Here is a 25,793-nt window from a genome sequence, read left to right on the forward strand (position 1 = left end):
GGTATTGCGTTGTTGGCTGCACGAATCACTCACACAAGTCGCAACAACTAAGAATAGTTTGCTATCACATATTTTCTTGCGACAATGCGCTTCGCGAGCACTGGATTAGTGTGGCAACTGGTCGCGGAGCAAACACGCGAGCGTGTGTTCTGATCGGTTGTTCCTTCGGTTTAACAAAACCACATTATCATAGGTGCTTGAAGGTGGACGCCGTGCCGACAGTGTTCGACGAGACAAAGCGGAGCCAGCTGCCAGCACCAAGAAAATCCGTCAAAAGGAGAGCGGAGGTACGTGCAGAAAATTTTAAACGATCATGTAAATACAAGATGGTAGCACATTGCAGCCCTAAGTGCGCATCTTATTAGTTACGCACGAGTATGTGATATAATAATTCCTCGCATTGGTATCACTAGCGCTCGTTTGTTCACCATGATGTTTGATCCGAATGAAATCTTTTTTAAATCGAAAATTATGGCTACTGTATAATACACAGTGCGACTGCCGTGATCGATTTGGTTGAGCTCGCTGAGCTCAAAGGTAGAGACAGCGCACAATTGCGACGGATTGCGATTGCGCGGATCCGGGCCTAGCGAAATCGCGATCGAAAGTGCGCACGTATAGATGTACTCTATCCAAGTCATTAGCTGCTTCGTGATCGAAGCTGTATGCCCGTGTCACAGAGGTATATGTACAACCTCGCAACTAGTCGGCAATACCATAGAATACCACAGGTTTCACTGCCGTTGTGGTTTGGTCGCATTACTTCGCGAAGCCCAGTCAAGGCGACTAGTAGTAGTCGCAGCTTTATACTGGTGTCACACGGCCACTTTCAATCGCGATCATGCCCGATGCCGATCCAAATTCTCGACCCCGATTGGCTCCCTCGTGAAGCTTGCGCAAAGGAACGAATCGCGACCGAGAAATTCGATCCGCATCGGGCTTTATTGCGATCAAAAGTGCATCGTGTGACACCTGTATCACTTCAGAAAACAGCTAATTTGCGCTGTATGGCAGTATGTCACAATGTTTAACAACGTGCTGCAGCACAGTAGGATCATCACTGTGCAAAACAGGTGTCCAAGCTCGGAGCGCATTTCACCACCATTGCACAATTGCTTCCGTGTTCCTCTATTGTGATGCTGTGTTGGTCTGTATTCTCAGCTCAGAAAACCAAGGAAACGATAATGGGGCCATTTCGATTTTTGCCCACAATATTGAAAATTTGCCATATTTACATGATTACTTGAATACCAGCGCTTGAGTGTGGTGTGCTATGGAGCAAGGAAATCTATGTCTGAGTGAAGTTATTAAACTTGCGACACAATGCCAGTCTTTACAGGAAGTCCCACAGGAAGCCATATACCTTGTGCACCTGCAGCAAATTACTCTAGGCAGTTTATAAAATATGCGGATGGTTGAAATCAGTAAGACTACTTGCCTAAGCACGCGCTGGTATATTTCAGCTCAAACAGTTATCGGCATTATGTTTAGCTTTCCTACAATTTCATCTAGAGTGCTTACAATTGTTTCGTGCGCCAGCATCATGTGCAAGAAGCACTCGGCGTCGACGAGCTGGAGGACGACCATGCGGAGAGTAGCAATCAGCATGACTTGAGTCGCCAAGCTTCTACCACCGCACAGCACAGTGATGAGCCGGAAGCTGAGCCGCAGATGCGCGATGTTTATGTGCAAACAGTTCCTCATGCACAGAAGTCAAAGACTACAGGCGTGCGTCAAGAACCTATCTGTTGGTGAGAGCACCACTGCTATTTGTTCTTCCTTAGAAAAAAAAGCAGCAGTCAACCAATGGGCGTTAAAAACATGTTTTCATTGTACAGGGTTCCCGGCCAGCCCATTATATGTTTGTGGCAGTTCTGTTCAAACTTAAGACAGGCTGGTATACAGTGAAGAGGCACCACCAGAATCGGTGCCTTTCTGATCTACGCCGAGACATGATGTCTATGCACTAGGCCTCAATCTATACAGTTGTGCGATCTGATTCATAATTTGTATGAAATGTACAAGTGGTTGCACATAACAATAGGCATTGTATGCAGTTTCACCAATTTTTTACGACTGACTACTTCAGTCATGAGATGTCCAGCTGGGATGACTCCGACTAAGATATCATGTGAGCCTTAGGATACCTCATTTATTTATTCTTCTTTGTAATTCACACTCCACACACACCTAGGCCTCGCAAAATGTACCTCCTTGACACATAACTTGTGCTTGATAAGCAGATGTAAGCCTGCTGAGAACATCAATGTAAACTTGATGCACTCTCCGACCAAATGGACATGACCGCGTCAGTAGACAGCGTTGTAAGTGAACATTGTCCAATGTTTTGTTTCAGAGCTTGAAAAATTTTTATGACATAGTACTAAATACATAGATGCTTGCTGTTGCTCAAAGCTGCCCTATCTCTGTAATTACATCTGCCTAATATTTGTTGTGCGCTATTGACCCCAATTTTTCTTGAGATGCTTTAGGCATGGAAACTGTCGTAGAGTGCATGCTTTAAAAGTTACTTTGGAAACCCAGTGGTCCCAGTTAACGCCTCGGTGCGACACTGAACTAGCTCTTAGAACTTTTTTTTCACATTGATAGTGAATGTTGTGTGGCTGGCACAGAACAGATAAAATGCAAGAAAGGTAGAAATTCCCCCAAAATCCTTGGGTGGCAGAGGGACTACTGAGCTGTGGCATAGCCAGAAATTTATTTTGGAGGTGGGGGGGGGGGATCTCCACTCAACTGCCATTTCTCCCCTTCCTTTCATTTTCATTTCATTTTATTACCTTAAATGCCCCATAGGGGCATACATAAGGGGTTGGCGTACATAAATGTACTCTGCATCAGTTTAAGGATAACAGAGCACAAGTATTAAATACAACACACGTGAGAATTAGGTACATAATTCCATCTTGTACACACATAGCATATCCAATACATTTCTTTTTATTCATAAAAATGGTCTGTTACTTTTTGTATGAATGTAGGTGCACAGGTTATGGCGGCGATTTGGTGGGGCAGGTTGTTCCAATCTGTAGCTGCGCGAAAAAAGAATGAGCCTGAAAAAGTGGCAGTATGAGTGCCAGGACGGTCAACTTGGTACGCGTGCCGAGTGCGATGTGATATACGGGCAGCGGGAATAATGTATGGTGTTTGATTAAGTGAAGTATGATAAAACTTAGGAAAAAGAGAGTTCAAATGCGATGGCGATTAGCGAGTGTGACCAAACCGGATTCTTTTTTCAATGACGAAACGCTGACATCATAGGAATACGTTGAATGGAGGAACCTTCTGGCACGGTTTTGCACCGATTCAAGTTCGTTGATTAGATATGCTTGACGAGGGCTCCATGTGGCACATGCATATTCGAGTTTAGGTATGATTATGCTTTTATAGGCTAGCAATTTCACATGCCTGGGCGCTTGCTCTAGGATTCGTTTTCAAAAACCTAGAGATTTATTAGAAGGTGTGATGACGTTAGTAATATGTGTGCTCCAAGTCAAGTCATTACTAAGGGTAATACCAAAGTATTTGTAAGACTGCGCACTTTCTATGTCTACGTTATTTATTGTGTATGGGTAAGCTAGAGGGTTACGTCGGCGGGAGACTGCCATTAATTTACATTTCTTGGGGTTAGGTGTCATTAACCAGCAATCGCACCATTGTTGCAAGCGGTTAATATCCTCTTGAAGGGAGATTTGGTCAGACCTGTTAGTAATTGTTTTGTAAACGACGCAGTCATCTGCAAACATGCGAATATTGCAGGATACATGCAGAGGTAAGCCGTTAATATATATTAAGAAGAGGAGAGGCCGGAGGACAGATCCTTGTGGAACCCCAGAAGTTACCGGTAGGGAAAGAGATGGGTTGTTGGTAATAAGGACAAACTGTGAGCGGTTACTAAGGAAGGCTTCAATTCCTCGCAATATATCGGGGTGCACGTTCGCCAGAGAGTTTTAGTAATAGTCGATATGGCACCTTATCGAATGCTTTCGCGAAATCTAGGAATACTGCGTCTGTCTGCTGGTTAGCATCCAGATTAGTGTGAAGATCATGAAGGAAAACTGCCAATTGCGTTTCTCAGGAAACTCCCTTGCGAAACCCGTGCTGTGAAAAATGAAAAAAGTTTCCTGTGTCTAAAAATTTCATAATTTCTGTATAAATGACATGTTTCATGATTTCGCAAGGTTTGCTTGTTAGTGAGATGGGGTGATAGTTAAGTGGAGAGTTCTTGTCACCTGATTTGTAGATGGGAACAACCCTCCCCACTTTCAAGTCATGTGGTATGATGCCAGTTGAGATTGAGTGCGACAACAGCAAGCACAAATAAGCAGCACTGATGTCCTCAGCGTTTTTTTAATACTTTTGAGTTTATGTTGTCTACTCCGGCTGAGGATGTTATTTTAAGATTCTCAATCAGAGACAAAATACCATCGGCAAAGAATATTACTGATGCCATGACACTAGTTGTTGTTAACCGTATAGGGAAATGACAAGCTAGGTTCATAGAAGAAGACCGACAGAAAAGCTGTATTAAAAAGATTAGCACATTCGTCATCGTCGACCGTTTCACCATTCTCGTTGACTAACGCAATACTGCTTATTTCCCTAGGATTGATCACCTGCCAAAACTTTCTTGGATTAGTGACCAACATTTTTGGTAAATCTTCGTGAAAGAATGACTGTTTTGCCTCCCGAATAGCTGATAAATATGCGCATTCCCCTACGTAATATTTATCTCAGGCACATGTGTTTGTCCTGCCGTTTGCTGCATGATACAAATGTTTTTTTTTCTACTTTGAAGTCTCTTAAATGAATTGGTTAACCATGGCTTCTGAAGTTGCGTTCGAAACGTTATCTCTCGAATGAACCTGTCAGCTAGATGATTTATTTTTTTCTTTGAACTTTTACCAGTTAGTATGGATATCGTGTTTGTTAAGGGATGCCTCGAGTGAAATAAAGAAATCGTACAGGTTATCGCGTATGGCCTCGTAGTTGCTTTTCTTAAAACGATGTATAGTCTTGAAGTTTGTGGCGCAGAATTGGCACAAAGTGAAAGGAAGCGTGAATAACCTTGTGGTCGCTAATTTTATTCAGATAGGTAATTGATGATAAACTGTCTGGTCGACTTGTTAGTATGAGGTGTAATACGTTAGCTGTGTCTTGTGTGACGCGCGTTGGTTCAGATACAAGTTGAGCGAGGTTAAAATTAAAACAAACATCAAGAAATTTTCTTGCTTCTGTCTGATTTACTAAAGACGGAGCTATATTGTGCCAATCGATATCTGGAAAGCCAAAGTCTCCGAAGAGGAGGAGGTCAGCTCTGGGGTATCGAAAGGTTAGTTTGCATAGTAAATTGCAAAGTTGACAGGCAAAATCTGGGCTATTGTGATAGGGTCTATAGCAAACGCCCAAAAGAACTAATTGTGATATAAAGAACTGATATATTTCAAGGAAAAGTTCTGTAGGTCCGCTGTATAGGTAGTTAAGAAATGGAGGAGCCCACTTACGAAAATTGCATTTTTAATATTTTAACGTTCTCGCCGTGGCACTGCCTTCGTCAGAATAAACACAGATGCAAGTGCGCACCCGCTTATATGGGCATGCGCACCTGGGCATAATCAGCAGTACATGCACGTGTGCACTTGCAAATAATAACAGAAAAAGTGCAGCAGTAAGTATAACTTAATCATATTAAATGATCTGTATAAAATATCATTATGGAATCACGATGATTGTACATGAAGTTACAGAATGATATCAACTGCGACATGGCAAAACTAGGAAGAAATTGATTTGGCATGGTTTGTCAATTCTGTACAAGAACGTACACATCTAGATATGGCAGAAAGGCACGACATTTTTCCTGCGCTCTCATTGATACCAGATGAAAGTGTTGAATTTATGAATGAGAAAGGGTTCTCGTACTCCTTGATCATGGTGCGGTTTCAAACCTGATTGTATTACTGTTACTTTGATGTTGTCAAGCGTATGACCTGGCAGTCGAACATCGTTAGATAATTGAAGGTGCGGCAAGCTGTTAACGTGTGCTTTGTGGTTGTTGAATCTGATAGGAAAGATGCTTCGGCCTGACGGATGTACTGCATATGACACACTGAACATTCAAACAGATAGATGATGTTAGTATTGTCGCAAGTGAACTCGCGGTTAATTTTAACAGAAAAATGGGATTTTTGCTTCTAGCAGTCTTTGATGTGGTCATATGTGTACAGAATTTATAACGGGGCTTATTGCAGGGATGAAAACAAGCAGGAGCAATCGCTTTAGTCTTGGAAAAAGTTGCTAGGTCCCGCAGATTCCTAGAGCGACGATAGACCACTCTTGTTGACTCCATGAAAATGTTTTTAAGACCGTCGCTCTGTGTCAATAAATTATAGTGCTTTCTCAGAATGTCCGACACATTAGGAATAGACGCATAGTGTGTTAGGATAAGATTAGTTCGCGAAATTGGCATCAATCGCTTGTCCGTGCAGATCAGTTCTTTACGGTCGAGACAGTCGACCCGTTTAAGGGCATCGTCAATTATTTGTGAAAGGTATTTCTGTACGTATAGTGCGTTACGAAGCTGGTTACAGTTGCGAGTGAGTTCACTGTCGTCCGAACAAATTCGTTTGAGCCGGCTAGCTTGGCTGTAGGGAATGTTCGTTTTGCAGTGTTTGACATGGCTGCTTTTGAAATGCAGATATCGTTGTCGGTCAGTGGGCTTTCTGTAACGATTTGTCGTTAAGTTGCCATTGCACAGAGATACCGAGACGTCAAGGACGTTTATGCTGAGTGATGAACAGGAATGGGAAAAGGAAATTCACTGTACGTCGTTGTTAAAATCAGTAATGAATCAAAGTAACGCAGCTTCACCATGGCGCCAAATTAGGAAAATGTCATCGATGAAGCGTTTGAAATAGAATGGTTTGAGGTCACGAATAGCGAGGATATTCTTTTCTAGCATGCCCATAAAAATTTTAGCATAACTCGAACCTATTTTTGTGTCCATGGAGGTACCACTAGTTTGAACATAATGTTCGCCGTCCAATTGAAAGTTAAGTTCAAGGATTAGTGTTGGAATTATGCCAAGGGCAGAATCGTCGATCGGTTTGTCATCTACAGAGTCGTTATATGCCCGGAGTACAGATTGAATCCCATTTGTATGGGAAATATTGGTGTACAAGGACGTCACGTCTAGTTTGACTAGAAGAGCATCGCTTGAAACACGCAAGTCAGCGATATCAGACAGGAAGTGGTTAGTATCTTTGATATAAGAAGAAAATTTTTTTGTACATGTCCTTATCAGTTCAATTCCTCCTAAATTTTATTACGGTGCAAGGCAAAAACTGCGGTGCAAGGCAAACTAGACATGCACGTCATGCCTTCTTCGGCTAAGAATGAATACCTGGACAATGTGTGTTCTACAAGTTCTTAAAGCACATTAGGTATTTAATTCTCTCCACACCACTAGAAACATGCTTATTTTTGCTACATTTATGTTTCATCATTTGAAGACTTATGAGTTGTAACATATATTGTGACACATGAAATATATATTCATCATTCGTGTTTTTTAATGCAAGTAAAGCAGAAATGATTGTTCAGAGTTTTTGACAACCTTTTCTTAAACTTCAAAGAAACACCACGGAAAGGCATGAATGGAAGTAATAATTTGCTGTTTCTATTATAAATAGCGAGAGTAGAAAAAGAAACTGTATAAAATCTTCCTTGCTACTAGTTCTCAATTTCTGCAACTTAGGCCATAAAACAGTTGTGGAGATTTGGTAGCATTAATATTGCCCATAGTATTGCCCATGACAGGTGGTTACATATTTGAGATTACATATGTTTCATTGCCATGTGTGAAAAGCTCATTTTTTTTACCTTTTGCCTTGTCCGTGACACTATTAGGGTCTTTAAGTCTTAGTATTATGGTCAAAAGCATGCATACTGCACCACAGCAACGCGTTTCTAAAAAATACAGCCCTAAATACTCCTTTCTTTAGGACATTGAATTTATAACATGATACGCTATAAACGCTACAATTGGGTCAAAATCGTGTATCCCTTTGGCTTCTTATGTTTATGTAACACCTGTTCAATGTTAGAAGTAATCACACTGTCAGCAATGAAGTTCTTTTCAATGGCCAGTCTATGGAGAAATAGGGGAAAGTAATTGTTAGTGCAAATTCCACGATCACTGTATGGAGTGGCTTATGTTTAAGGTGTGTATTTGTGAAACTTGGCTGCAGCAGGAAAAACTGAAGAGCTGCTATGTGATATTGCAGTGAACAGAAGTAACTTCAAGCAACAGAATGGAGAAGGAAGGCCTGGAGAGAGCCCTTGATCATGTGATTGAGCTGGGTCTTCACATTGACTCACTTGTGACGGATAGCCATTCTGAAATTAAGGTGTTTATGAGAAGGCAGCACCCAACAATATACCACCTGTTTTACGTGTGGCATATTACGAAAGTTAGATCCACGTGTCATTTCGAGGTGGCCCAAATACGGTTGGGCACACAACTTCCTAATGTAGGCATTATTATTGCACAGGGATGATGTGTACATGTTACATGAAATCTTAAAAAAATAATTTGTGCCTACTGCTGCGCTGTTCTTGCTCAGGTTTCGCAGAAAGACCTCATGCTGTTGTCAATTTCACTCATTGAAACACTTGGCAATGTTACTTCTCTGGTTATAAAAGAAATTCAAAGCTGACTTTATTTATAGGAGCGCAAACTGCGTTGAAAAACCAGTAATTCAGGTGGGGTTGCCACGTGCTGCCTAAAACTCTTAAACATTTCCTGAACTACACTTTTCTGCAGCTGCCAGCAGGTGGTGACACATGTTTATGCTAGTGCCTCGAGGCCTTAGCAGTAACTCGCATTCCGTAAATGAAGGTACCTCTGCATATTTTTAAATATCTAGATGAGTAACTGCGCCAAATGTTGCATTTAAATGATCTAGACAGCAAAAGTAGATGTTTCTGCAAAATCTGAGTAGCAAGTGTGCAGCAGTAAGCGCAAAGTATTTTCTGGTTGATTTAGGAGGTAAGCGTACATCCCTTTCGTCTTTTTGTTAATAGAAGTTGGATATTCCAATGACTTATCTCTTGTAGTCCTAAAGAAGATTATTGCTCTTGGGTGGCTCAAACAACATGGGACTGTGATAGGGTGGCGAAAGACTAATTCGGCATCTTTATTGGTGTGCGGTAAACAGTCATGGCAACGAAAATTTGTTTCTGGCAAGATGGCTATCTATTCTTCGCCACATGGTGAATATGCATGATCACCCTGACCCGTTGCACCCATCCTCTTTTCATGGCGAGATGCGAGAACGTGACTGGTTGGTTAAAGGTAAGAACTTAAATACTACCACAAAGGTATTGGGAGACATTTCTCTTTTTTGCCATTTTTAATTTCAAGCATTGGTAGCCAACTGACTACTGTTTGACAGTTCACGGCTACGTTTTACTACTTAGACCTGGCAACAATGTCTTTATATTCCATGACTTGTTACCATGATCATGGTATTGTTACTGCAGTGGCAAAATATATTGACCTAATTAATGTTTTGTGTATCCTCGTTCATTGATGTGATGTAGTATTCAGGAGCATTTACATTCAAATACTATTTCGTGTCAACAGGCCGCATTATTTTTGCAAGAGGCCACACATCTAGCCGTTACTATGCTCTTTGTGAAGCTCCAATGCAACCACTCATATTTTTTTTTTGAAGGATCAGAGTCATTGCAACGCCTGAAAGCACTTTTGGCAGCACCACGCCTTAGGCGATGCCTTCCCCGGGCACCACACAAGGTCCAGACATTTGACCCCATCTTTTATTAAACACGCTTTGCTACTCAACCAAGTCAATTCTGTCTGTGCCACTGTTGGGCAAGTTGAATCTTTACAGATATTTGAGTGCAACTAACAGTAGTGACAAAGGTGGCATAAAAATGCACTAACAAGTATTCGAACTACTAGCAGTTTCAAAGTGCAATAAAAAAACTTCTTCCCTAAATTTATTGATTGCATGATAGCGGTAATTCTTGCATTTTACTAAGCCTCATGACATGACAAATATAATTAGGGGACTAATAAAAATCTTAATTAACCATACTTTCAGTAAACAATTTTTCGCTAGAAAGATCCGAGAATGTGAGAGCCTTCAGAACAGTCTTTAGGATTATGTATGATTGCAGATAAATATATCTCAAATACTTCCCAGCGTGGGCCATAGAACACATTTGAGTAAAAGATACCTTAGTTGGGGTGCAAAAAGACGGCTAGTCGGAATGTGCTTGTAGGTAATGCATGTGACAGACAGTGGTTGATGAATGCAATGGACTGGATTCGTGACAAATGGAAGCAGTCAAAGGGTGGATACATTTGGTACAAAACAAGTTTCACTGGACAGTGACGGGAGAGATCGTAACCATTTGACTGCCTTCTGTAGGGCTAGACTGCATTTATTAGAGTACTGATAACTTCGCAAAATGAGTTATGGAAATGGCGCACAATCACTAAGTTATTCTTCAAATTTCAGTATATCAGCAGATGACAAAGGAAAACGTTGCCTTTTGCACTTAACTGCCCTAGTGACCTCACTGGTCTGTGCGATAGAACAAAATAAATTTTCTATCCCAATATGCGACTGAATCGTATAAGGCCCCTTAACCGCTCTCAGTGCCTTAAAATATTAAAGCTCGTTTAATAAGGAAAACAGTGCTAGCTTCAGTCAATATGAAGCATGTTCTTTCCACCAGTAAGGCTATCTCAATTCTTCTCGTTAGCGGTTGTCTGTCCCTTTGAATTCTAGAGTTCAGGTGCATGTTTGCAATAAAACAAGAACAGCTGCACAATATTTGTTTTTGACTATATTTATTGCAGAAAAAAAATTGCTGCTCTACATTACAATGAGAACAGATGCAGAGAAATACTCACCGACTCCAGTGGTGCAAAGAGAATTTCACAGAGATTCTCCCGGGGTGAAAAAGAATAGACTGTGGTGCCAGTGAAACAGAATGCAGGCTACGGTGAGCAGGTTGTTTAAAAAAATTATGCTACAGTAACTGGTGCAAAAAAGCAAAGTAATACTTATTTTAGTACTTTAGTGTTTAGCACTCAAATACTGCGCAAGCATTATACTGTAAGAAGTTTTCACAAGAAATTTCAATGCCTAAAGGAGTGATGCTAAATGCGTCCTGCTGGTAGAAGCTGCAGGGACTGCCTTTCGGATGCCTTGGAGCTGAAAAGAGAAAGACAAACTTAAAAGTAAATATGTTAAAAATGGGAACTGCCAATCTATTTTTGATAGGATTAAATCGTTATTCTTTGGCTGAGCTTCTGCCATTGCCCAGTAATGGCATCACCATAGCTAAGCATGGGCCGCTATTTTCAAAGAGACTGCCACTTGTTCCTTCAAGGGGGGTGATTTTTCTAACATGCTCTAAGGGTTCGAGGGCAGTGTGGACAAAAACATATCTACGTTGTTGGTACTGTACCGTCAGGAGATTGCAAGGGTTCTTCAGGCCAAGTGCATGCGAACATGCGCATTTTGTAATCCGATTCCAAAAAGTTATTCGATGTCCTAAAGAGCGATGACACAGAATAGAGAACCCGCCGTGGTTGCTCAGTGGCTATGGTGTTAGGCTGCTGAGCACGAGATCGCGGGATCGAATCCCGGCCTCGGCGGCCGCATTTCCATGGGGGCGAAATGCGAAAACCCCCGTGTACTTAGATTTAGGTGCACGTTAAAGAACCCCACTACGGCGTGCCTCATGATCAGAAAGTGGTTTTGGCACGTAAAACCCCATAATTTAAATTAACAGAATAAAGAATGAGAATACGTGCTAAATACAGTCCTTCAGTGAGAGGACAGCTGAACTGTTGGCTTGTTTCATAACTGTTCTGTCACCATACTGAATTTATGTCCATGTCCAAGTAAAGCCCCCCTAACTTCCCCCACATCCGTGTTTATAGGGTTATGTTTAACCTTACACAGTAGTACCACCTAGAAACATTTGTGTGCATGTAGACAACGTGTGTATATTTTTCAGGATACGTATCTGTCCTGTTAAGCAACGTGATAGACTGTCTTGAGAAGTGGCCATCGTTCTCAAGTGCTGAGCAAGCACCTGTTCGAAGACATCATGGGACGCTTTCATCTAAGAATGGCCCAAAACCACGAAAGGAAGTGTCAAAGGAGCACTCACGCTTTGCGCCTCACAACTGCAGCATCAGTCCTGCAGAAATCCTAAATAGTGCTAAAAAAGACAAGGACAGACGTAAGAACGACAACACATGATGTTGTGCCATGTGCTGTCATTCTTATGTCTGTCCTTGTCCTCTTTAGCGTGATTTAGAATCCCACTATAACACCTCAACCAGCAGACAGACACGCTATCACTATTAAACGGCCCTTTTCAGGGCCACCAATTGGCTGCCTTGGCCGGCGTGATGAGATCAACGATCTCATTCTGCCCTCCTGTGCTGTATGTTTCTCATTAGCCTCACTGGATTCAAACATACACTTAGTATCAAGTACTACAAACAGTTTTGCGTTCGCGTAACTGATACAGCAGCACATCCAGCACCACCTTTGTGAACAGTGTGTTGCAGAGTAAGAAAAAACAATCTGACAACAGCTGCCGTACGTATGGATCAGAACCATGTGGCTTGAATTCGTTCATGACCACCTGCATGCTCAAACAGATAGTTACATTATGTGGACAGATTGTTTTGAATTTTATGACTGCAACATGCCCACAGAATAAAGAAATGAATTAATGATTTTGGTTCACAGACTATATCATTCGTAATTTTGAGGCCACCGTGAATAGTTTAATACTGGAGAAGTCAACTCTTTATCTCTAATGTTCAGCTTTGGCAATCACATAGAGTCTTACCTCATATAATTTGTGTACATGTGCCAACCTCCATTGCTTTCTCACAATTCCTGAATTTCGAAACTTGCTAGGCAGGAAAGTGATCTTTATGTGCAATGCTACTTACGCATTCTCTTGTGTTTAAACTGCATCAGCACACTTCCAAAAATTACAGTGAGTGCGCTAGCTTCACAAACTGGACGAATACATTTGTTTTAGTAATAGGTACACTGTGGTGTGCAAGCATGCACTAGCGATTAAACATTTTTGTCTCCTTAGGTGCACCATGCCCTTCAGCCAATACCTTCAGTGCAGGAAGAGGGCAACGCACCGGTGTTTATAGCAACGGTGGCTTGGGTACTAGTGGTTAACTTAATGGGGCCATGAAACCATTTTCTAACTACTCATACAATGGTCTTGCTATTGAAGGGCATCGCCTCATGAATCTTCTGTGACAAACATTTTTTTCAAATCCTTCAAATATAAGTGGGAAAATGGCACAGATACACAGCCTTCTCTCTCTTTTCATCTCTACTAGCGCACTGTAAGCTGCACAGGAGACAAGTCAACAGGGCAAAGTCCTGCCCAAAAGGTGAGCGTCTCGGTGGCAAAAGGGCTCATCGCGGCACCACATGGCAACAGTGGCAGACTATGCTGTGCAGCATGCTGCTTCTATCTCAGAGGACAGCTGCAGCAGGCGCAGCTACGTGTAACTGTTGTGCGTAAACCTACAGAGCAAAGATGAAATGACTTTTCTGACTCTTTGACATACGAGACATATGTATATTTCATTCATTTAGCTAAAAATTGGGAATTATGTAATGCCGAGAATGTTCTTGTCATCACGAAATCAGCCAGTAGCTGTTGGTGAGTCGAGCTGCTTGCTATGATGCTGCATCATGCATGACAACATGGCGGAGGTGAGAGCAATCAAATTTGCTGTATTCGACACAATACTGTTATTGCTCTGCTGCATGCAATGCAATAATACTCGGTTTGCATGCTCACAGGACCCTCTTGTACAGATCATCCATGGTTCTGTATACTTATGCAAGCATGTATTCCGCCTATAAAAAATAAACTAAAACTCAATGTTTTCTTACGATGATCAGAAAGTGTTTCTTTGCTCCTTTAAAATTAATCAAAGTATGCAGCCATATTTTAAAGAAACCTGCTGGCAAAAATAATGCTTTGTTAAGAAAAATTGGTAAACCTTTGAGATTAATCATACATCAACATATTTGATAATTGAATTACCTATAGAGATGGAAACCAATATGAGACTGAAAGCAAGAGGCCTAGCCTTCACGCTATGCTTCACACAAAACAGTGCTGTGGTCCCATTTCTGTGTCGTCTTGTATGTTGTTCATATCTGTACGCAGAACTTTTCTTCAGCAATTATATGCACCAGCCTGGCCATTACGATGGTCTCATATTCGTGACCATTCCTACTCTTAAAGGTGTCTCATTCTCACTAACATTTGTTTGTATAAGTGCATCTTGGAACAAAACATGTTCCTGTCTTTCAGTGCTTTCACCGGCAATGCTTCCGCAGTAGCAAGAAAAAAGCGTTCCAAATTCAAAATAAAGGCATTATTCTGTTTTGTTATAGTCGAGCATGTTATACTGACTAGTTTGAATAGAAGTGCAATACTTGGTCTCTTTATTTCTTGCTCAAATAGACATACATGCATTTTATTGCAAAACCAGTGCTCACCTATATCTAGGAAGACATCTCATAATTGCCTGATGGTAACGCGCTCCTGATTTTTCGGAGCACACAACCAGGCAGTGGTTGGCGATTTTCTTTCCCAAGCAGACTGCACACCCACCAAACAACCAGTCTCTAGGCCTTGTACCTGACAGATCTGAAGTAGTGTAAAGAAAAGAAAGCACCAATATTAAGAACTAGTGGGGTGCTCACGCAGCCCCTATTGTTATTTAGGGTGGGAAAAACTGCGCGTGCTTGCTCGCCTGCAAATTCTGAATCCACCTTGATGCTTTAAATTATTTTTATAAATACATTCCTTGCCTGCTGCGATGTCATTGGAATTGAACGTGTGGCAGGAGCGACACGTGTGCATTGGGAACACAATGCCGTTACAATTCTGTCTGTGCAAAAATAAAGGACAGGGCGCCGGACATAACTCTTACGTGCCTCACCCATGTAGGTGAAAACAGTATTGTTTAATTAAATATACTTCCGCGTTAAACCATAACGCCAAATTCGAAACAAAATTCGCGAAGAGCTCATTTATATTCATACATTGCAGCAAAACCGGCAATTCGGCTGTTTAATTAAGCGGGAGACTGATATTATCAGGACGTCTACGTAATTGCTTTACTTCTAGCTCTTCCACCGCTGCTATCCTAGAAGTGCGTTCTCGCGTCTGGGCGAGCGCGTGATTCAGGTAGCCGCGAGCAGCATGCTGCACGCCCCATCTCAACGAGCGTAAGCGTGGGCAAGCGTTAAAGTCACGTTTCACGTGGTGCTATTTTGCCGGTGCACGTGTGAAGTCACTGCCATTTTAAACGTTAAAAAAGAGAAAAAAACGACGCACAATTTAGTAACCAAATATATGTAATTCATTACTCACCTGTTTCTGTCAGCGTGCTCTAGGTACGTCGGATTATCGAAATGCAGTTTCCGCCGGTTTACCTCAATCAGCTCCCCATCCAAACACAACAAAGGGAACAGGCGATGTTGTGCGATCCAGATCCGCTGGTCGGTACTGGGAAGGCGCCGAATAGCTGGGATTTCACGGCAGCATATCTGCTCGTCCCTAAGGACGGTCTGGCATTCGCCGCAAGTGCCCCTGTAACAGCGTCGCGATGGCATGAGTGATTTCGGAACAGTCACATTACACTCGAAGCTAATTCTTACCCTTGTTCTTCACATTGGAGCGGGACGTGCTGCGGTGGGCCAGCAGCTGGCAGCCGTGTTGGCGGATCGAACGCGAACGGCGATTCAGTGCTGCAGTATTCCCCTCATTCGCCGCTGTCGCTGTTTGACAAATCCGAGGAGGTGGGGCGCTATATTGTAAAACTATTCCAAACTTTTCTATTCCAATTCAGCAATCAGGCCTCCACGATTGGTCAAAAACTTTTTTGGAACACCCCCACTTCGCCTGTCTGTCGCGCAACGTCACGGAAACCGCTATAGCTCCCCATTTCTTATGATGCGTGCACACTTACTTTGCATGATTGGACCGAACAAAAGAAAAATAGTTATTTCAGATTCGACGCCTTTTCGCAGTTAGACCTCGGCTATTGGTCAAAAGTTTTAGGGCTGCACCCGCTTCACCTGCCTGTCACGCGACGTCACAAAACCTGCGAGAATTCACCACGTCTAAGTGGCGTGCACGAGTTAAACATGCCCTAATATGCTGAACAAAACTGAATTTTCTTCTGTATCGCCACAAGCTGCGCCGTTCCGAAATGAATAAAAGATGGCTTCCGCCGATCGCTCAGGCACTGGCTACTCGCACCTGCCGGAGAGCATGGGTTTATTTGCGTATAATAAAACTTTTTGGGTGGCCGCATAACGTTTTCGAGCTCTTTCGGCACCTTTACGACCTCGTTCTGCCAACTCTTCTTTGCTGAGGTTCCGTTTTAGCGGCATTCGTAAGCTTCCGTTGCACGCTGCCGCGATTTTCGGCCAGCAACCTCAAGCCAAGTAAGTGAAAGCGGACCAATCGCAGGCGCTGGCACCACCTCTTTCATCCGGTTATCGATTTTTAGTGCAGTTGCTCGGCCCCATCGAATCCCTCTCCACTTGAGCGTGCTACTCGCCTCTTGTTAGCCAATTAGATAAGACTAGCCGCTCAGTGTAGTCAATGTTATTTGTTTTTCAAGGAAACAAATGTGACCTTCTATGAACGAGGAGAGCGTTTGATTGGTCTGTTCAGATAACCTTGCAGGTGACCGTCCGATGCTCGCGTCGGCGGTTACGCAAATTTGACGTCAGGAGAATGAAATAAAAATATATTGGAATAGTTTTAGGTTATAGGGCCCCTGGTATAGCTCATACTGCCATCTGAGGACATGGTACCAAAGGTGCAGCGTGGTAACGAATCAAATGAGCGTCTGCTCTTGGCCGGTTTTCGCCCAGCGGGCGAGACCGGCGTGCCTTGCGCGCCTGCCCCGCTGGGTACACACGAAGGCGTTCGCTCGGTTGTTTGGTCAGGTTCCGGTTTCGTTCTTGAGTTTTTTTGCTTATTTGAATTTATTTTCTAATTTGAGGTGCAATTCGGCTACCGTATGCCTCACAAAGTGGTCTCGGGGACCTGAACAATCCATTACCTTGACATGGTTAAAAAATCGCCGTAGTTGACTTTAAAGCAATCAATAGTGGCCAACAAAGGAATCGTCATCATGGAGCCAACATTTTGAGAAGCGGACTTCACGACAACTTGAGCCAACGCTTGCGCAACAGGTTTTCTTTTTTTTTTTGTTTGAGCCTCCTCACTTAGCCTCCTCGTCTAAACGTTCGCTCTAGTACCCGAGCTTTATGGTCACCAGCTGTTGGTCAATATAATTCTAGGCAGATGAGTTGGTTAATGTTAATTTCAAAGCATTTATAATAGCAACAACAAGACGAAAAAAACAGAAATAAGGCTCCAACGCGAATGAAGAAAAATCCCAGAATCCTCATGCTAGGCCGAAAAATATTGTGCAGTGGAATGTTATATTACGGATTGTTTTCTCAGCAGATATACGCATTATAGATAATTAAATAATAATGAAAAAATTTCGACATATTTTCATTACAATTTCTTCCTCTTGTCCAAGATTCTTTCCAGACAGAGCTTTCAACCTTTCCTCGGTGAGCTTCAGTCGTTTATATTTTGCTAGCGCTCTTGATGAGCTTAACCAGTTTGATGTTAAAGTGGCTAACATAAGGAACACTTTTATTCTTGTCACGGGGCCTAAAGTATTCCAGACGTTTAAAATTATTACCATGTCTACTCAAACATAGCACTGTATGGCTGAATACTAAACTACCGACACAATTCGCAGGCATACAAAATAAACCCGTCGATAATTCTGGTGTTTCGCCATAAAACGAGTTCTACGGAAGTTATAAAGTCTCAGCGTAGTCTGTAATACAGACCACGTTGTTGGCAGACTCGGTAGGCCATGCCATGAAAGTGCTGCAAATCATGCTCTCAGAAGAGTAACGGCAGGTGCGCCAGCATCAGAACGTCAATACATACAGCTGCATATTCAGCTCTGTTAGCGGCTTTTCTATGTTACATCCCACGCTGCGCGTTCTGTTATTAGGTGATGATCAAAAATTGATAATACCTAATATAGGCCTTCTACAGAAAGTCTACTCTGCATGCGCGTTAATAAATGTATGTATCGAAATTATCTTTTTCTATCTATACTGCATTGGTTGTTTACCTATTCTGTAATGTCTTTTCTCTCTTTTTCTTTCCAGACTCCTGTATTTTGTCTAGCTATCCTGCCAGAGCCTTTAAGGGCTTTCACTTCTTACTATGCAACAGATATGATTAATGAGCAAGAAAACTCCTAAAGGATAAAGTACTTATATTTCCGAAGACATTGACATCGCTTTTTTCGTATTCAACAAAGCCAAAAATGAGCAATACACTGCAGGTGTTATTTTCTTGGGTCTTCTTAACCATAAAATGTTTTTTAGTCATCTCTAAATTAAACCACCAGAACTTTTAGCTGACTCGCCCTGCATTACTATGTGGTAGTGCAATATATTACAAAAAGGTGTGACCGCACCACGACATTTTCAGCTACGGCTCATTCGTATATGTGTCGTACCTGAACCTTGCTCAGTGGCTTCCCGGCGTAGGACATGTACATGACAAGGTAAGGCCTCGAGGCGTACCATCTCTCTGCAAAAAAATACTCATAAAAATTATATTTTGCGCATTGACTTTTATTCCTCCTATATGCTTGATGTTGCAAATATCGTCATAGCAATCGTAGAATACATAAAATCAGTATTGGTATGTTTAGTAAATGCCTGGAAGAAATAGGAAGGTTAGCTGTTTTATCTGCGTGCCATTTCTATTTCTCGCTGTTCACAGCATATTTGATAACATGTGTCAATTTCATGGAGCGAGGTTACTTCAGTTTATGCAGTTGAATATATAGCAGACTGCATTTCGCTCGCGCTTCTTTCATTGTCATGGGTGAGCTATGGATGCAATCAGCTCCCTGACAAAGAAAGCAGGAATGATGGCACGAACATTGGTTACAAATTCATAGCTCTGTTTACACCCAAGAGAAGGGCAAAGAAAATGGAGTAGAGGAGACAAGTGCTTCGTTGCATTGCATTTAATTCCGTACCAAATGAATGCTACGCTGGCAACTAGTGCTCATATCAGGAAAACAAAACAATTTAAAGAAAGTGCAGCCACAGGCGCATTTTCATATACGGTGACTAGGGCACACCTCTCACTCTAAAATTTTGTAAGGAACGAGAATTTCGGCGAACTACCTATACATGCTTATACTTCAATAAAATACAGGGCATGAATAATCAGTTTTGGTATCACTAGTATTATGTGTCCCTGCTTGTTGCTTGACTAGTTGATTCATACTTGTTATGCTGTAGTATGACGCGAAACAATATGGAATAAGAAGGCGACAGCAAAGCGCGCAACTCGCAACTAAGTTGATTCTGTGAAGACATGTTCACCTTCTCAGGAGAAAGCTGCATGCCAAGTTCCCTACCACAATAGCGCAACGCAGGCAGTCCACCGTAAAGAAATTGCGAGAAAGCATACTTATTATAACATACCAAAAGGGTCCACTGCTGCGCAGATCCACAAACTTGTCGCTGAGACAAACGTCGCATTTAGAATGTAATATGCCACATTACCTCACCTTCCCAGGCATGTTTCCTTTTGCCGCCTATCCAGATGTTCAAAATGCTTGGTTCATACATGCATAAACCACGATTCATAGGGTAATTTGCGGCAATTTACCCCTGGCTTCTTCTCTCTTGCACTATCGCTAGTGCAGTGTCTTCCTTCGCCAATATATCCCCAGCAGCAATCGGCGGGACATCATAAACCAAAAGAACGGCCAAGGCAATATGCTCCTTTGCATGCTCCTTCCCACACATGAACAGATTTCACGGCGCTAAATTCCGTGTTAGATACCGTAGCCAAATTTCGACAGCAAGATAGATTCCATGTTACCGACAAAACAATAGGTACATTGAGCCTGTTAACCACTTTCTTCCGGTTGTCGGTCGCTTTGTGTGCAAAAGCAACGACCTGCAGTATTTTTTTTTTTGCCCTAGCTGCTCAGAATCGTGCTTGCCCTTCACTTTTCTATGAAGGGCCTGAACTATTATTACCAAGAACTCTCGGCGCAACGTAGCTCCTGCAACCTGTTCGTTGAAGTAGTTCAGCACCATATGAAAAGAAGGCCTCACGAACGCCGCCTGAAGGCATATGAAGGCTACAGGGGTCTAGACAAGCTTCTTTTGGGCCGAGTAAAGCGGCGAAATCTCCTTGCGTGAGCGCGAACTGTAGAGTGAGCAGAGGTGTTCAGAAAAGTATAAGACAGCGAGTTGTCATTCTTAACAAGCCCGTGCGTAACAAAAAGCCCTTTGCCATATTTTCTAAACATAGGGAAAGTTTAATCCAACCTATTAGCAGGTGCCATAGAAAAATTATATTTTAAAATTGGCTACATGGTGTCAAAATATTCAAAATCCTTAAGCATCTTAAGATGCGCTTTCTTGTCCTGTGGCAGATTCATATTGTCACGTGGTAGTGACGGTGAAGATGGAAGCAAAACCTTTTATTGGGCTATCTTGTGGCCTGAAAAGCAGGCTACACTCAAAGAACGATAGCGGCGAATACACTCAGCGATCGTCGAAAATCTGATGAGCATGTCAAGCGCGTCGGCTTTTACACATCAGTCGTCGTATGATCCAGAGTAATCGCTGGGAGCCGCGTGCCTTCCACGAAGTTCTACATTATTCGCGTCGCGCACACATGCAATCAGATTACACAAGGTTCGGTCACAGACAGCGGATGGAATGACCGATAACATTCCAGAGACTTCCGATGCATGGAGACGTGTCCTGCGCTGTGCGATAACATTTGTTAGGCGGTGAAACGTGTCGCCCGATAAAGACAAGTACACGTGTCAATATAGTTCCGGTCACCATCTCCCATATTATATATTTATTTGCGGGCGGAGCTCGTCCCAGTAACCATGTGACCATTATTGTCATCAAATCATGTTGGCAGTGCTTTCGAATTTCCGTTTCCTAATGGGCAGTTTTACTGTGTAATAATCATCATATCTCATGGAAGCGTCGAAATGAATGTAAAATAACTGTATACGTGTTCAAATCGTCTTATATTTGTTATTTCAGCACTCTTAGTACGTCTTACGCTATAATTTATACTAAATCCAATTTTTTATTTCTTGTAATATGAGTTCTGAACAATACAGTATGATTTTAGAAACATCACTTTCTGATTTGCTACCATTGTAGCAATGAACAGTGATCACATAAGAGATGTCTTTCCAGCCAACCTCTTCTCAACAAGACTTAATTCGGTCAGGGCACCAACTTCTTCTTCAGCAATTGTATCTTGCCTTCTTCAGGGCAGCAAATGCTGCCCTGAAAGACTAGATGCAATTGAAGGAGAAGCAGTTGTTGCCCTGATGAGGATAAGTCACCTTGTCGAAACATTTGCTCAAAGCACATTTCTTCATATACCACTCTTCATCACAAAAACTCAATCCTCCTGTAACCTTCTGTCTTCATTGAATTTCTATTTATTAAGCAAGCACTTCTTCTCCTCATTGGGGCTGACTGTCGCAAAGAATTATCTGTACCTGTAAAGCAAGGAGGGTTTCGGAAGTAAAAAGGGCGTTTATATAACCCTGCAAATATATGACGCCCTGAGCCACACGTAGAGCTTGTTGATGTTTCTAAACGTACCAATAATAAAGAAATAATTGAATTGTGCACTGACGCAAACATTGCAGTGCCCTATCTGATGGGCGCAGTGGGAGCGGAGGAATCATACGATCTGATGAACGTATTGCAATAATAAATAGGAATACATTCACTGAATAAGTTCACTTGGAGAGGGTGCTAGAGAACGTGCGTATTACGCAGTGCAGAATGCTTGAGAATCGCGTCAGCGCAACTACAGCGAAGATATTAACCCTACTCATGTGAATATGTATAAATATCAATTCGTAGCATAGTATACCGAAGCGAAGTTTGCTGACGGTGACACGACACTATATTTTGAAAATATATGCGAAGCATGTTCTCGATATGAAGGGGGGGTGTTTTGCGTAATTCAGCAAGGTGGCCTCCACACAATTCGGTGGATGTCCCATTTTCCCTTAATTTATTATTTCTCTCCACCTTACGGGTTTCCGCAGAACTATATCGTCAAACTCTTCCCTTTGCTGCGAGTTGTTGACGAATTCGACTTCGCCCGGCCATCTGCTAGCCGCTTGGTTAGCTCAGATGGTAGAGTGGCTGCCCCGGAAAGGCGGTGGTCCCGGGTTCGAGTACCCGACAAGGACGGATTTTCCTTCAATTGCGAGACTTTTCTTTCGAGGAGCCCGTATCGGTGCCTTATTAGTGCCTTTGAAAAGCAAACATACTCTTTTTTAGAAAAGCAGCCTTTCTGGAAATAGAACACAAACCTAAATTGCTGAATTTCCGCTGAAGCCATCCTTCCTGAGCTTAGGTAAGTGTTGTGCACCTTGCTGGTTTGAAGGGGGGAGAAAAAGGGCCAAGTCACGGCAGCCCATACTTTCATCTTGCGCTATATAGTACGACAAGACTCGGACAGATGAATGAATTGCATGATTCGTGCACCATTCGTCTGCCTGTTCTTTTCTTTCCCACTGATTTCATACTACATAGTGCAAGATCAAAGTATAAATCCGGCTGGTGACAACGCACAAGTTTGTGATTAACTATTTAGCTTAAAAACTTCCAAGTCTAGCCCATGATTTGAACACTAAAACCGGCAATACTGCAGATAGCAATACTTCCTTATTGGTACCCACCAACTAGGAGCGTCAAACAAATGCATTTAGCAATGTAGCTCGGCAAGGGCATACCTGAAGCCAAAATACAATTTCCCACAAAAAACCCTCGTTGCAGTGTACTTGACTAAGCCTTGCATTACCTCAGATCCAGGTTACATGCTGTGTTGAAAGTAAAAATTACTTAATCTTTTCGTTTTGTCTGTGCTAACCTACGAAGACCAAGCTTTCAAGCTAGCAAACTTAAAACGTAAGATAAAGATGACGTAACAAGCGATGAACCGCCCAATTTTCGCAAAGTTTACCAATATAGTAATTTTTTGCTGATGTTATGCTTCACACACTTGTAGATAAGGTTTTATTTTTAATTAAGTAAGCATGAAAAGTTACACAAGAGAAACAAATTTAGGCAGCAAAAGATGGCACAGAGTTAAGTGACAGAAGGAATTATGAGTACAGCGAGACCGAGTGCTAAGCCTAGGTGTGGTTGGGGCATAAAAGTAGAAAAGGAAAAATTAGAGACCTTCACTTGTCGGTATACATATTTGGGACGTGGATGACAATATGCTATCGGATACTGTGTCTGCGTACCATCGGTGAAGAGTGAGGCTTTCTTGCGGCTGTGATAGTTGATGCAGGCGTTCCGCATCATGCTTGGGTACATGTCCCATACGCCGTACACTCTGAAAACAAGAATTGCACGGAAACTTGTCATAAACGATATCGCAACACAACCCGCGCTGCTATATATATATATATATATATATATATATATATATATATATATATATATATATATATATATATATATATATATATATATATATGTATATATATATGTATTTCCCTAGTAGAAATAATTCCCCGTATGTTGTCTACATACATACATACAAGCATACATACATACATACATACATACATACTTACATACATACATACATACATACATACATACATACATACATACATACATGCATGCATACATGCATGCATACATACATGCATACATACATACATACATACATACATACATACATACATACATACATACATACATACATACATACATACATACATACATACATTTTACAGTGGGAAGCCTAATGTTCACTGACTGGTACGCTACATGAATTTGCCTAGAACCGTTTTAGCTTAGTGGTCTCCATTGTTTCTGTATCAACAATGGCAGCAACTTATTTCGCCGTATTGTTCGCTTCCTATAGTTAGCAACGAAAGCTAAGAAAATACATGCAGCGTCCTTACGCTCGCAGCTCCGAAAATCCCCCGGTGTTGTTGTCGACGTTCATGCTCATTTTCCGCATTATTCTGGAAAAGCGCGCACCAGCATATTAGCACATAAGACCAGACTCCTGTGCAGACCGCAATACAGTATGAAAATCACTGGGGCCATGAGAACTGTAGGCATAGCTTATTCTTTATAATTCGTTTAATACATGAAATTGGCTCAATTGACGCGGAACATTTCGCCTTAACATAGAGTCGTCAGTGTCGTACGATTCTTACGAAGACGCATTTATAAAGCATACTTCTGAAGAGCCAATTACTTCTGGGTGCGCAAGTTATTTCTTTTTCTGCCTCCAGGTTTATCTCTTGCGACATCAAAATCGACGTAGCTTTATTTTCCTTATAACTCCGAAAATGTACCTAACCTTGCGATTAGGATACACGTTAGAGTCCTGAAACATAGACTGTACTTTACCTATAAAAGGAGTGCATCAGTGCCCGTGTGAGATCGTTTCAGAGTGAACGTCAACCCTTTGTGAAAGTATATGGCTGCGTAAACGAGTGAGCAGAACAATCGATGTGCTTGCCTTGCTACGCGCACTTCGGTGAGCAACTCCGGCCAATGTTCGCGCAAATAGACGGGGTGCAGAACCTTCAGCACGGCGGTGCCGCGGCTGCCGCTCGTGCGGAACACCTCCGAGTACACTCCGCTCTCGTGCAGCTTGACACAGCCGTCCACTCCACTGCAGAACGCCACGCGTAAGACCACGGGCGAAGAAGCAATAATCACCGGTTGTGTTCTCCACTGGGGGTACGCTCGATGTGTTCTCGATAACACTCAATAAAGCACGTAATAAATGCTTCTTATTAAAAAAATCGGCGCCGTTGAGCTTCATGAAAGGTTAAAATTCGCATGAGACATTTTCTGTCGAACCGTTCTCGAGCAGTTAAGTTTCCCAATGACTTATCCAACTTTGTTCGACGATTATCAGGGGAGCGACGAGGTCCAGTGTTCGGCCCCCTTTATTACTATACCTCAATGACAAATCAGTTGCACCACTTCGTTAATACTCATCTTTGCAAGCAATACTGCCATCTATAAAAAGCACCAGAAAAATAGATAATATTAAAATAAAATGCGATTGAGAACTAACTGAATGGTGCAACAGGTGGAAAATGGAAATTAATAGGCATAACACAAAGTGCTTGAAATTCGCTTAAATTTCGGATACTTACGAACCTTACAAATGAATGACATCGGCATAGAAAAAAGTGCCATCGATGAATTATCAAAGCATTATCTTCAGCTCCCAACTCTCATTCGGTGATGATGTAAAATTGATTACAACAAACTGCGCAAAAGACTCAGTCTTCATAAAAGCCATTTATATAAGGGCTACCGCCTGCGGGACTATCTGCGGGCATCATGCCAAGCACTGTGTCTTGAAAGACCGACGGACAAAAAAAAAACGTAGGGGCTAGCACTGTTCCTGGGCTTCTACGGTCCATCAGTATGACAAGTCGCGCTGCTTTTCACAAAGTACACGAGTAAATCTCATTAGTTAGGCCATTATTAGAATGTTCCTTCGCGAGAGTGCCTTCACGTGGTAGT

At 42.1% G+C, this 25,793-nt stretch overlaps 1 protein-coding gene across 1 annotated transcript in view; it reads right to left on the reverse strand.

Annotated features, from left to right (window-relative positions):
- LOC129387180 (serine/threonine-protein kinase haspin-like) overlaps positions 1 to 24,268 on the reverse strand; it is a 56,943-nt gene extending 32,675 nt beyond the window's left edge. The window contains exons 1-3 of the mRNA XM_055075920.1: positions 24,200 to 24,268; positions 23,528 to 23,619; positions 18,707 to 18,780 (exon numbers count right to left, since the gene is read on the reverse strand). Of these exons, the coding sequence (XP_054931895.1) occupies positions 18,707 to 18,780; positions 23,528 to 23,619; positions 24,200 to 24,258 (225 nt within the window). The 5' untranslated portion in view covers positions 24,259 to 24,268. The remainder of the gene's footprint in view (positions 1 to 18,706; positions 18,781 to 23,527; positions 23,620 to 24,199) is intronic.
- Between the last annotated feature and the right edge of the window lie 1,525 nt (positions 24,269 to 25,793).

This window comes from Dermacentor andersoni, chromosome 2 (assembly GCF_023375885.2).
Source record: "Dermacentor andersoni chromosome 2, qqDerAnde1_hic_scaffold, whole genome shotgun sequence".
NCBI classification, from domain to species: domain Eukaryota; kingdom Metazoa; phylum Arthropoda; class Arachnida; order Ixodida; family Ixodidae; genus Dermacentor; species Dermacentor andersoni.